General features: G+C 46.0%; 1 protein-coding gene across 3 annotated transcripts in view; it reads right to left on the bottom strand.

Annotated features, from left to right (window-relative positions):
* Positions 1-11,627, bottom strand: part of HACD3 (3-hydroxyacyl-CoA dehydratase 3) — a 44,582-nt gene extending 32,955 nt beyond the window's left edge. For 2 of the 3 annotated variants that reach the window (XM_070576971.1, XM_070576947.1), the window contains exons 1-2: positions 11,355-11,627; positions 10,220-10,313 (exon numbers count right to left, since the gene is read on the bottom strand). In XM_070576971.1, the coding sequence (XP_070433072.1) occupies positions 10,220-10,312 (93 nt within the window). In that variant the 5' untranslated portion in view covers position 10,313; positions 11,355-11,627. Of the gene's footprint in view, positions 1-10,219; positions 10,314-11,331 lie in introns of all 3 variants that reach the window. The other variant, XM_070576958.1, reaches the window with a different exon arrangement.
* Between the last annotated feature and the right edge of the window lie 1,635 nt (positions 11,628-13,262).

The raw sequence follows: 13,262 nt of genomic DNA on the forward strand, positions 1-13,262 counted from the left end.
AGGGATTGCCGGAGATCTCGGAGAGGACCGGGGCGGGGGAACTTTCAAAGGCCGGATCGGCGACCCGGAGGGGAAGTGCCGGAGCTCCCCCAGGCAGCAGACAAAACTCTCTGTCTGCCGGTAGCAGAGGGGCCACGCTGAGCACTCAGGGCTCCCGGCAGAGGCCCGGAGAGAATCCCAGAGGGCGGGGCGACCCCCAGCTGCCGTTGCCCGCCCCGTGGGACTAGGGATTGCCGGAGATCTCGGAGAGGACCGGGGCGGGGGAACTTTCAAAGGCGGGTCCGGCGATCCGGTGGAGAAGCGCCGGAGCTCCGCCCGGGCAGCAGACAAAACTCTCTGTCTGCCATTAGCAGAGGGGCCACGCCCAGCATTCAGGGCTCCCGGCAGAGGCTCGGACAGAAGCCCAGAGGGCGGGGCGTCCCCCAGCTGCCGTTGCCCGCCCCGTGGGACTAGGGATTGCCGGAGATCTCGGAGAGGACCGGGGCGGGGAAACTTTCAAAGGCGGGTCCGGCGATCCGGTGGAGAAGCGCCGGAGCTCCGCCCGGGCAGCAGACAAAACTCTCTGTCTGCCATTAGCAGAGGGGCCACGCCCAGCATTCAGGGCTCCCGGCAGAGGCTCGGACAGAAGCCCAGAGGGCGGGGCGTCCCCCAGCTGCCGTTGCCCGCCCCGTGGGACTAGGGACTGCCGGAGATCTCGGAGAGGACCGGGGCGGGGGAACTTTCAAAGGCGGGTCCGGCGACCCGGAGGGGAAGCGCCGGAGCTCCGCCAGGCAGCAGACAAAACTCTCTGTCTGCCGGTAGCAGAGGGGCCACGCTGAGCATTCAGAGCTCCCGGCAGAGGCCCGGAGAGAAGCCCAGAGGGCGGGGCGACCCCCAGCTGTCGTTGCCCACCCGGTGAGGCTAGGGATTGCCGGAGATCTCGGAGAGGACTGGGGCTGGAGAGAGTTCCAGAGACCCAGCTTAGTAGCCTAGGGGGAAACCTTACAGGCTCACAGAAGCCTTAGGGAAAGCCTCTGCACAGCACCAGTAGAAGGCACCCAGCCGCCAGCCACAAGGCTGGAAGACCCCAGGGCAAAAGCAGCATAGCTAGGTGTACTAACCACAGACTGTAGAAGATGCCAATAGCTCTCCTGCGACCCATAGAGGACAAGTGAGATTTGGTGGGTGCCGACAGCAACCGAGCGACAAATAAAAGTGATCCCACCCCTGGCCGCTGGAAAAGCCCATAACACCGTTGCAGACCCCAAGGAGAGAGCGCATCTAGGTGGGCAACAACAGTAGGCACCTGCAGTCTGAAGCCCCCCGTGACGGCCCCCACGGCAGAGGAGGGAATCCAAAGGGCCACTGTGGCTACGAAGAGGGGCCCAGGCCCAGTTAGCAACTACGGACAGGGTTCCTGGTTGGTGAAGTATAAACAGCTGCTCCCCCCACCGCAGCAGCTGAAACAAGTGAAAGGAGCAACTAAACTCTATCTCCATGCGGAGGCACAAATCAACATCATCAAGCAATATGAAAAAATACATTAAATCTCCAGAACAGAAAGAAAGTAACAAATACACAGAAAACAATCCCAAAGAAAATGAGATATATAACCTAAATGATGATGACTTCAAAACAGCCATCATTAAAATACTCACTGAGTTAAGAGAGACTTCTGACCGACAACTCAACGAGTTCAGGAGCTATGTCACAAAAGAGTTTGATACGATAAAGAAGAACCAAACAGAAATACTGGAAATGAAGAACACAATAGAGGAGATTAAGAAAAATCTAGATGCTCTGAACAGTAGGGCCGATAATATGGAGGAAAGAATTAGCAATTTGGAAGATGGCAATATAGAATTGTTGCAGGCAGAGGAGGAGAGAGAAGCAAGACTTAAAAGAAATGAAGAAACTCTCCGAGAATTATCAGACACAATTAGGAGATGCAACGTAAGGATTATAGGTATACCAGAGGGAGAAGAGAAGGAGAAAGGGGCAGAAAACCTATTCAAAGAAATAATGGCTGAGAACTTCCCAAATCTGGTGAGGGAGATGGATCTTCAGGTGACAGAAGCCAATAGATCTCCAAACTTTATCAATGCAAGAAGACCAACTCCACGGCATATAGTAGTGAAGCTAGCAAAAGTCAACGACAAGGAGAAAATATTAAGGACAGCCAGGCAAAAGAAACTAACCTACAAAGGAACCCCCATCAGGCTATCAGCAGATTTCTCAGCAGAAACTTTACAGGCTAGAAGAGAGTGGAATGATATATTCAAAAATCTGAAGGACAAAAACCTACAGCCGAGAATTCTCTACCCAGCGAAAATATCCTTCAAATACGATGGAGAAATAAAAACTTTCCCAGATAAACAAAAATTAAGGGAGTTCATTGCCACAAAACCTCCTCTTCAGGAAATCCTCAGGAAAACCCTCATTCCTGAAAAATCCAAAAAAGGAAAGGGGCTACAAAACCAAGAGCAGAGGAGATAAGTAGAAGGACAACAACAGAGAGTAGCAGCTCTACATCAGAACAGATTAAACCATGGGACGAGAAACAAAGGAAACTGAAGAAAACCGGAAAACAAGACACAAAATGGTAGTGGTAGGCCCCCACGTCTCAATAATCACTCTAAATGTAAACGGATTGAACTCCCCAATCAAAAGACACAGAGTGGCAGGATGGATCAAAGAACAAGATCCAACAATATGCTGCCTCCAGGAAACACACCTCAGCCCCAAAGACAAACACAGACTCAGAGTGAAGGGATGGAGAACAATACTCCAAGCTAATAATGAACAAAAGAAAGCAGGTGTCGCTATACTAATATCAGACAAGGTAGATTTCAAAGCAAAACAGATAAAGAAAGACAAAGAGGGACAGTATATAATGATAAAAGGGACTCTCCACCAAGAAGACATAACACTTATAAATATATACGCACCCAACACAGGAGCACCAAAATTTGTAAAGCAACTCTTAATAGAACTAAAAGAAGACATCAACAACAATACAATAATAGTAGGGGACCTCAACACACCATTAACACCAATGGACAGAACATCCAGACAGAAAATCAACAAGGAAATAATAGAATTAAATGAAAAATTAGACCAGATGGACTTAATAGATATATATAGAACACTTCATCCAAAAACAGCAGGTTACACATTCTTCTCAAGTGCACATGGAACATTCTCAAGGATTGACCATATTTTGGGAACCAAAGCAAACATCAATAAATACAAGAGAGTTGAAATAATATCAAGCATCTTTTCTGATCATAACGCTATTAAACTAGAAATCAACTACAAGAAAAAAGCAGAGAAAGGTGCAAAAATGTGGAGACTAAACAAAACGCTTCTCAACAAACAATGGATCATTGAAGAAATTAAAGAAGAAATCAAATATTATCTGGAGACAAATGAAAATGAGAACACGACATACCAAATCATTTGGGATGCAGCAAAAGCAGTCCTAAGAGGGAAATTCATCGCAATACAGGCTCACCTCACTAAACAAGAAAAAGCTCACGTAAGCAACCTCAAACGACACCTAACAGAACTAGAAAAAGAAGAACAAACAAGGCCCAGAGTCAGTAGAAGGAGGGAAATAATAAAAATAAGAGCAGAAATAAACGATATTGAAACAAAAAAGACAATAGAAAGGATCAATGAAACAAAGAGTTGGTTCTTCGAAAGAATTAACAAAATTGACAAACCCCTAGCCAGACTCACCAAGAAAAGAAGAGAGAAATCGCAAATTAATAAAATCAGGAATGACAGAGGAGAAATCACAACAGATACCAATGAAATACAAGAGATCATAAGAGAATACTATGAAAAACTATATGCCAACAAATTGAACAACCTGGAAGAAATGGACAAATTCCTAGACTCCTACAATCTCCCCAAACTGAATCAGGAAGAAATGGAGAATCTGAATAGACCAATCACAAGTAAGGAAATAGAAACGGTAATCAAAAACCTCCCCAAAAACAAGAGTCCAGGACCAGACGGCTTCTCTGGAGAATTCTACCAAACATTCAAAGAAGACTTAATACCTATTCTCCTCAAACTGTTCCAGAAAATTGAGAAAGATGGAGAACTCCCTAACACATTCTATGAAGCCAACATCACTCTGATCCCCAAACCTGACAAGGACAACACAAAGAAGGAGAACTACAGGCCGATATCACTGATGAACATAGATGCAAAAATCCTCAACAAAATTTTGGCAAACCGATTACAGCAATACATCAAAAAGATTATACACCATGATCAAGTGGGATTTATACCAGGGACACAGGGATGGTTCAACATCCGCAAGTCAATCAACGTGATACACTACATTAACAAAATGAAAACCAAAAACCACATGATCATCTCAATAGATGCAGAGAAAGCATTCGACAAGATCCAACACCCATTTATGATAAAAACCCTCAGTAAAATGGGTATAGAAGGAAAGTACCTCAACATAATAAAGGCCATATATGATAGACCCACAGCCAACATCATACTCAATGGACAAAAGCTGAAAGCCATCCCTCTGAGGACAGGAACAAGACAAGGGTGCCCACTTTCACCACTCCTATTCAACATAGTTCTGGAGGTGCTGGCCAGAGCAATTCGGCAGGAAAAAGAAATAAAAGGAATCCAAATAGGTAACGAAGAAGTAAAACTCTCGTTGTTTGCAGACGACATGATCTTATACATAGAAAACCCCAAAGAATCCACAGAAAAACTATTAGAAATAATCAACAACTACAGCAAAGTAGCAGGGTATAAAATTAACGTGCATAAATCAGTAGCATTTCTATACACTAACAATAAACTAACAGAAAAAGAACTCAAGAACTCTATCCCATTCACAATAGCAATGAAAAGAATAAAATACCTTGGGATAAACTTAACCAAGGAAGTGAAGGATCTATACAATGAAAACTACAAGACTCTCTTGAAAGAAATAGGCGATGACATAAAGAGATGGAAAGACATCCCTTGCACATGGATCGGAAGAATAAACATAGTTAAAATGTCCATACTACCTAAAGCAATATACAGATTCAATGCTATCCCAATCAGAATCCCAAGAACATTCTTCACAGAAATTGAACAAACAATCCTAAAATTCATATGGGGCAACAAAAGACCGCGAATTGCTAAAGCAATCCTGAGCAAGAAAAACAAAGCCGGCGGAATCACAATCCCCGATTTCAAAACATACTACAAAGCTACAGTGATCAAAACAGCATGGTACTGGTACAAAAACAGGTCCACAGATCAATGGAACAGAATTGAAAGCCCAGAGATAAAACCACACATCTATGGACAGCTAATCTTCGACAAAGGAGCAGAGGGCCTACAATGGAGAAAAGAAAGTCTCTTCAACAAATGGTGCTGGGAAAACTGGACAGCCACATGCAAAAGATTGAAAATTGACCATTCTTTTTCACCACACACCAAAATAAACTCAAAATGGATCAAAGACCTAAAGATTAGGCCTGAGACAATAAGTCTTTTGGAAGAGAATATAGGCAGTACACTCTTTGACATCAGTTTCAAAAGAATCTTTTCGGACACTGTAACTCCTCAGTTGAGGGAAACAATAGAAAGAATAAACAAATGGGACTTCATCAGACTAAAGAGCTTCTTCAAGGCAAGGGAAAACAGGATTGAAACAAAAAAACAGCTCACTAATTGGGAAAAAATATTTACAAGCCACTTATCCGACAAAGGGTTAATCTCCATAATATACAAAGAACTCACACTGCTTAACAACAAAAAAACAAACAACCCGATCAAAAAATGGGCAGAGGACATGAACAGACATTTCTCAAAAGAAGATATGAATATGGCCAATAGACACATGAAAAGATGTTCATCATCGCTAATCATCAGGGAAATGCAAATCAAAACTACACTAAGATATCACCTTACCCCCGTTAGATTGGCAAAAACATCCAAAACCAAGAACGACAAATGTTGGAGGGGTTGTGGAGAAAGAGGAACCCTCATACACTGTTGGTGGGAATGCAAACTGGTACAGCCACTATGGAAAACAGTATGGAGATTTCTCAAAAAGTTAAAAATAGAAATACCCTATGACCCAGCCATCCCATTACTGGGTATCTATCCTAAGAACCTGATATCAGATATCTCAAGAGTCCGTTGCACCCCTATGTTCATTGCAGCATTATTTACAATAGCCAAGACGTGGAACCAGCCTACATGCCCAGAAACTAATGATTGGATAAAGAAGATGTGGTATATATACACAATGGAATACTACTCAGCCATAAAAAAAGACGAAATTGGCCCATTCACAACAATGTGGATGGACCTCGAGGGTATTATGTTAAGCGAAATAAGTCAGTCAGAGAAAGACGAACTCTATATGACTCCACTCATAGGTGGAAATTAGTATATTGAGAAGGAGATCTGATTGGTGGTTACCAGGGAAAAGGGGGGGTGGGGGGAGGGTACGGAGGGGGAAGTGGTGTACCCACAACATGACTAACAAAAATGTACAACTGAAATCTCACAAGGTTGTAATCTATCATAACATTAATAAAAAAAAAAAAAAAAAAAAAAGCTGAGGTATAGCTTACATATAGGAAATGGGCACATTTTTAATGTTCAGCCCAAGCTGAATTTTACATACGTTTATACTTGTGTAATTAATTACCACCCAGATAAAGATCTGGAACATTTCCAGCATTCCAAAGTCTCTCTCATGTCAGTATACCTTTGCCCCCAATCCCTCCTCTCAATAATTACTATTCTGACTTCTATCATCATAAAGTAGCTTTTGTCTGTTCTTGAACTTCATATAAATGGAATCTATGTACACTTTTGTGTCTGGCTTTTTTTACTTAACATAATGTATTTGAGATTTATCTATGTTGTTGTGTGAATGTGAATGGGTAGTTCATTCTTTTTTGGGTTTCGTTTGTCTTTGCAGTGTAGTATTTCATTGTATGAATATACTAAAAATTATTTACCCATTCTCCTGATGATGGATGTTTGCATTGTTTCATTTTTAGCTATTATAGATTAAGCTGCAATGAACATTTATGCACCTGTCTTTTGGTGGATATCTCTTGGGTAAAAACCAGGAGTGGAATTGCTAGGTCATATGGTTGAGCCTTAATAGATACTGCTAAGCAGTTTTACAAAGTGTTTTGATCAATTTACACTCTCACAAGCAATGTTTGAAAGTTCTAGTTGTTCTATATCCTTGATATTTTCAGTCTTTTTAATTTTAGCCATACTGTGGGTGTGTAATAAAAAAAAAAATTTTTAATCCAGCATATTTGAAACCTGAGGCTTATCTGCTGACCTCTATCCAAGGTGAAAGCTATTGATAAGCAAGGGGTTGAATCTTGACATTTTGCCTCTAATGCTCCATAAGAAAGGTCCAGTGGAAGGGAGTCTATCCAGCCTGGTTTGACCCCAGCTAACCTACTGGATGACTTCTCTGGGCCCGAGTTTCCATATCTGTCAAATGAGGGAGTTAGACTCAGTCCCCTCCAGTGTTCTTATCAGCTATTTCTAAATTTTCCTGCAAAGAGGCCAGCTATTGTGGACCCCCCTCTCCAGGGGAAATCTAGTAAGAAAAAAAATGAAATAGAGGAAAGAGTAGCATCCAGGTAAACTATAAAACTAAAGGATGGCAGAGGGGGTAAAAAGGCAGAACCAACTAGCACTGCCAAGCTGAAGTAGGTAGGACTGAGGATTTTATGGTAATACTAGTCAAATGAAAATGCAAATTAAGCACAGTCTTTGAGTCCTACCTGCTCCATGCACCCTTCTCAGCCCCATTTGGCCCAGGGCCATCTCTCCCTTATCAGCCACACTGGCAAGGGGCTGACAAATCTCAGGCAAAAATGTCTGTCTGCACTTAGCTGCTGGCTGGCTCACCATTTGTTACTGAACCGGATAAGTTTCTGCCCGCTGCCCAGAAATGGCACCGAGCCGACAAGATGGCAGCAGACAGAGGGTTTACTCACAAAGCAGTCACTTGAGGAAGCAAGAGTATGAGCCTCAGATTCGCTTCCCTGAAAATAGGGACTCAGGCATATTTATGGGGTGGGGGGGCAAGGTGGTCTGAAATGTGGAGGTAGGTGATTGGAGGTGAGGAGAGTGAGGTAACTGACGATCTGCACAAGCGCAGTCAGACTTCACGCCTCTTCATAGGTCCCATGTTCACAAAATTATGGCCTTAACATGATCCGAGGGTGGAGTTTTTAGCCTTTTGACGTCAACAGGTCGCCCATCAGACACCTGCCCAGGGCCAGTTGATGAGTTGGCTGTCTCAACCAGCCTGAAGTGGACAGAGTTCTAATTCCTGACAAATAGCTCACACACCCATTACCGTGGTGACCCAGGCTCCAGGGCGATGTTATCTGTAGGAGCCTAGTGAGAGTCAGACAGCATATTGCCTAAGCAGCACAGTTAACAATGCGCGGGTTAAACAGCTAAAAGCTATAATCAGTAATTGCAAAAAGGAAAGAACTTTAGTACCGAGATACTTAATCATCAATGGCTGTTTGCCGGTTTCCTAGTTATCAGACAGGCCAGACGACCCCCTGGGAAAAAACCCCAGCACAGGGGAAATAGACAGCCAGACCCTCTCCCAGGACCTCCTACAAATGACTAGGAAGTGGCACAACTAGAGGCTGATATTCAAGGCTTAATAGGAGTGATTTTAGAGGTGTTTGCTCCCAAAGTTAATTGGTCAAAAATTGAATTATGCACTCAGAATGAAGGGGGACATCCAAAAGCCTTTATCGCACATTTTATATACAAACTTTTCAAAAGCACACTGCATTAAACCCAGAAGCCCTAGAACATATGACTCTCCTAATTTATGCTTTAGTTGGAAACTTCCTTCCTGATATAAAAAAACAAATTCAAAGTAGTGTGGTTGGTTGGTCAGGGCAACCGTTAAGCGTAATAATGGAGGCTGCTACACAATTCTTTGAAAATAGTCAGCATGAAAGCAAAGGAAAAAGAGAATTAAAGACAACTCTTCTTGCTTTACAAGTTGAATCTTTTGAGAAGCAAAAAGGCAATTCTAAAAGTAAACTAAAGCCCACTCAGAGGCCTCCCCATTGGCCCCCAGACAATTGCAGGTATTGCAAGAAACCAGGGCATTGGAAAAGACAATGACCTGCTCTTAAGAGAAGGGAAAATTTTAAAAATATCCCTACTTGCCTCCAGAACTCCCAGAGGCTCGTTTTTCTCCTCCTGAGGGGCACTTCTCCCTTAAATGATGGGGTCAGTCAATCCTCAGTCGTACCCCTGAACCTACCGTTAAATTTAAAATAGAAGATCAGGAACTGGATATTTTAGTTGATACTGGTGCAACTTTCTCTACTATCCCTTCGAAGGATTTATCTCTACCTGTCACCTCTGATTCTATTTAAGCTGTTGGAGTCTCTGGGCAGCCTATTTCATTGCCCAAATCTCAGCCTACTCCAGTATCTTTAGGCCCCCTTAACACTCATCATGCTTTTCTGGCCTCTGATTATTCACCAGCAAACCTCCTCTTTGGCAGAGATTTGTTATGTAAATTTAATGCCACTATAAATTGTAATGAAAAATGTGTTTTTATCTCCTTGCCCTCTGGCCAAACCCCAAGTCTCCCACTTTCCTTGCTAGAAACTTGTCCTGATTTAAATTCTTCCGAAGAGGATGAGTCTTTAAAAGATGTCACAATCAGTTCTCGTCAAGATGGTGCTGTGAGCAGACGTTGAACTTGCCTCCTCCCACAAACACAACCAGGTTACAACAATTTTAGGAAGAATCACCCTGGATTGAAAACTGAAAACTGGATAAAAAGAACCCCCACAACAAGGGACAGTCCTGATGAAAGCAGAAGAGGCAGTAACTCCGGCCAGAGAGGAAAAAAGCCACCTTTGGGAGCAGCGGAGCTTCTCAGCTGGCCAGGTGGGAGCCAACCTAAGATACGTAGCCCTCCCTGGAGGAGTGAGGTCCGGAACGGGGGCGATACTGCTATAACCATCCTTCAGACTCAGCCCAACTGAGAGGGGAGTCTTACTGTCTGGCTTTGCTGGCTATTAACTGCAGCGAGGACACCCCAGAAAAGCTATCGGCCGAAAGCCGAAAAGATCCGGGTCTTAAAGGGCCCACGCACAAACTCACTCATTGCAGCAACCTAAAATCACCAGAGAGAAGGCTGACTGTCCTTTGGTGAAACGAGACTCACCTGGTGGGCTCTGGGGGCATCTTGGTGAGAGGAGGATCTTCTCCGGAGACTGAGACATTGGTGGGGGCCGTTGTTCTGAGCTGGTCCAGGCATGCTGATATGGACACAGGTGGGGGCCATTGAGGTGCATCCCTTGGGCTGTTAGCCCAAGGGTCTACCACACCCACTAGAGCACAGATTTAATCCAGTTCAGCCAGGGCAGGCAACCCGCCCTAGGGACTGGCCCCACCTAACAGCAAGCCCTCAGGCTACTTTTCAGCCTGCATTGACTGAGTGCCTTGATCCTCTACAGGCAGGCAAAGGTGTCTGCCTCTGTGGGGCAGGGCCTGTGTGAGGACCAGGTGAACTGTGGGGGGCATTGGGGGAGAAGGGGGGCCTCTGCAGTGTGGCACTGGGGTACGCTCCAGGGGGTTGAGAAGTGTGCATGGACCAGGACTGTGCTGACAGTGTATGTGGTCCAGAGCAGGGTGAGGCTTATCAGCGGCAGAAGACTTGTGTTTCACAAATAGCCATAAAAAGGATCAGCCCCACCTTCCAAAGCCTGAAACAGCTGAGTGCCTCCATGCCAAGGGCTAGCCCCACTCAGCTGCACTCCTAAGAGAACTGACATCAGCCTTGTTGGCCTCAGGCCTATTACGACTGTACACCCCTGAGCCTAGCAACCAGCTACACTGGGTACCAACCCACTTAAGAGGACAATTGCAATAAGAGTGTGCTAATAGGCAGGACCAAGATGGCGGAGTGAGTGGTCTTCTTTGTCTCTCCCCCGTCGAATCTACAACTAATTGGACATTCACCGATTAACAAAGGATATCCAGATAGCATCTCAAGATGCCTAAGAGTCTTGTGCTACTATACATCAGAAGGCGGACGGACTTCCCCCTGGGAGGAGGTGGAAATAGGTGAAAACTCTCCAACCCCCAACCCCCAGACAGCCTAGTTCCTGCAGGAGGCTCTCTTCCAGCGGACTCCCCCATAGCATCGCCACACACCAAGGGCGGGAGTGTGCGCTCACCAATGGAGCAACAGTGGAAACAGGTGACAACAGCGCTACTCAAGCCCCCTGCGATTACACCTAAGCCCAGGGGGAATCCCCAGGGTCCTGCACCCACCGTCAGGGAAGGCCTCCACTCGCCATTAGCGGGGAGGCCCCGCCCAGAATCCAGAACAAAGGGAAGCTCCCAGCGGGCGGATTCCCCAGCACAGCACCAGACCGCAAGCTGCTGCTGGGCCCACGGTCTCCGGCACACGGGTCGGTGCAGGGGGTGCCCGGACTTCCCGTGGATGTGCTTGGGGACAGGGTTGGAGCTCCAGCTCCCGACTCTGCAGCTCAGGGGGCGGCTCCGGGGTCCGGCACCACCCCCAGCAGGGAAAGCCTCTGCTCTCCATTAGCTGGGAGGCCCCACCCAGAATCCAGAACAAAGGGAAGCTCCTGGCAGGCAGATTCCCTGGCACTGAAACAGACCACCAGCTGCTGCTGGGCCCACAGTCTCCAGCGCATGGGTCGGTGCAGGGGGTGCCCGGACTTCCCATGGATGTGCTTGGGGACTGGGTGGAGCTCCAACACCTTGCTCTGTGGCCCGGGGGGACACTCCAGGGTCCCGCAACCCCCCAGCAGGGAGGGCCTCTTCTTGCCATTGGCAGGGAGGCCCCGCCCAGCATTCGGAACACCAGGAAGCTCCCTACAGCAGAATTCCCCACAAGGCAGCAGCTTACAAGCCACCGCCAGGCCCATGGACTCTGGCCGTGTCCCAGATGAGGCAAGGGGCTCCCAGATATCCCGTGAGAGTGGAGTGGGGCAGAGTGAAGCTCTGGTGAAACAGCTATGTAGCCCAGGGGGGAACTCCAGGTTCCTACAGCAGCCTCAGCGAAAGCCTCTGCACAGCACTAGTGGAGAGGTCACGACTGGCAATCGCAAGGCAGGAAGGCCCTGGGGCAAAAGTAGCACAGCTAGGTGAGCTAACGACAGACTGCAGAAGATACCCATAGCTCTGCTGGGACCTATAATGGACAAGTATGATCTTGTGGGCTCTGTTAGGGACAAAGCAGCGATTATAGGTGATCCTGCTCCTGGCTGCTGGGAAAGCCCACAACACCGCTGCAGACCACAAGGAGGGAGCGTGTCTAAGTGGGCTGCAACAGTAGGCACCAGCAGCCTGAGGCCCCCTTGCGACTGCCCCCACAACTGACGAGGGACCCCACAGGACCACTGTGACTACGAGGAGGGGTCCAGGTCCAGTCAGTAACAGCTGACAGGGTTCCTGGTTGGTGCAGTCTAAACAGCTGCCCCCCACACACACACCAGTCGCAACAAGGGGAAGCAGCGACTAAACTCTATCTCTATGCGGAGGCACAAATCCACGCCATCAAGCAGTATGAAAAAAATATATTAGATCTCCAGAGCAGAAGGAAAATGATAAGCACCCAGAAAACAATCCCAAAGACAATGAAATCTATAACCTAAATGATGATGATTTCAAAACTGCCATTATTAAAAAACTCAACGAGTTAAAAGAGAACTCAGATAGACAACTCAATGAGTTCAGGAGCTATGTCACAAAAGAGCTTGACACTATAAAGAAGAACCAATTAGAAATACTGGAGATGAAGAACACAATGGAGGAGATTAAGAAAAATCTGGACTCTCTGAACAGTAGGGTCAATAATATGGAGGACAGAATTAGCAATTTGGAGGATAGGAATATAGAAATGCTGCAGACAGAGGAGGAGAGAGAACTATGACTAAAGAGAAATGAAGAAACTCTCCGAGAATTATCTGACTCAATTAGGAGATGCAACATAAGGATTATAGGTATACCAGAGGGAGAAGAGAAGGAGAAGGGGGCAGAAGGCCTGTTCAAAGAAATAATAGCTGAGAACTTTCCAAACTTGGGAAGAGAGATGGAACTCCATGTGACAGAAGCCAATAGATCTCCAAACTTTATTAATGCAAGAAGACCAACCCCAAGGCATATAGTAGTGAAACTAGCAAAAGTCAACGACAAAGAGAAAATACTAAGGGCAGCCAGGCAGAAGAAAATAA

The sequence above is a fragment of the Equus przewalskii genome, chromosome 1 (genome assembly GCF_037783145.1).
Source record: "Equus przewalskii isolate Varuska chromosome 1, EquPr2, whole genome shotgun sequence".
Taxonomy (NCBI): domain Eukaryota; kingdom Metazoa; phylum Chordata; class Mammalia; order Perissodactyla; family Equidae; genus Equus; species Equus przewalskii.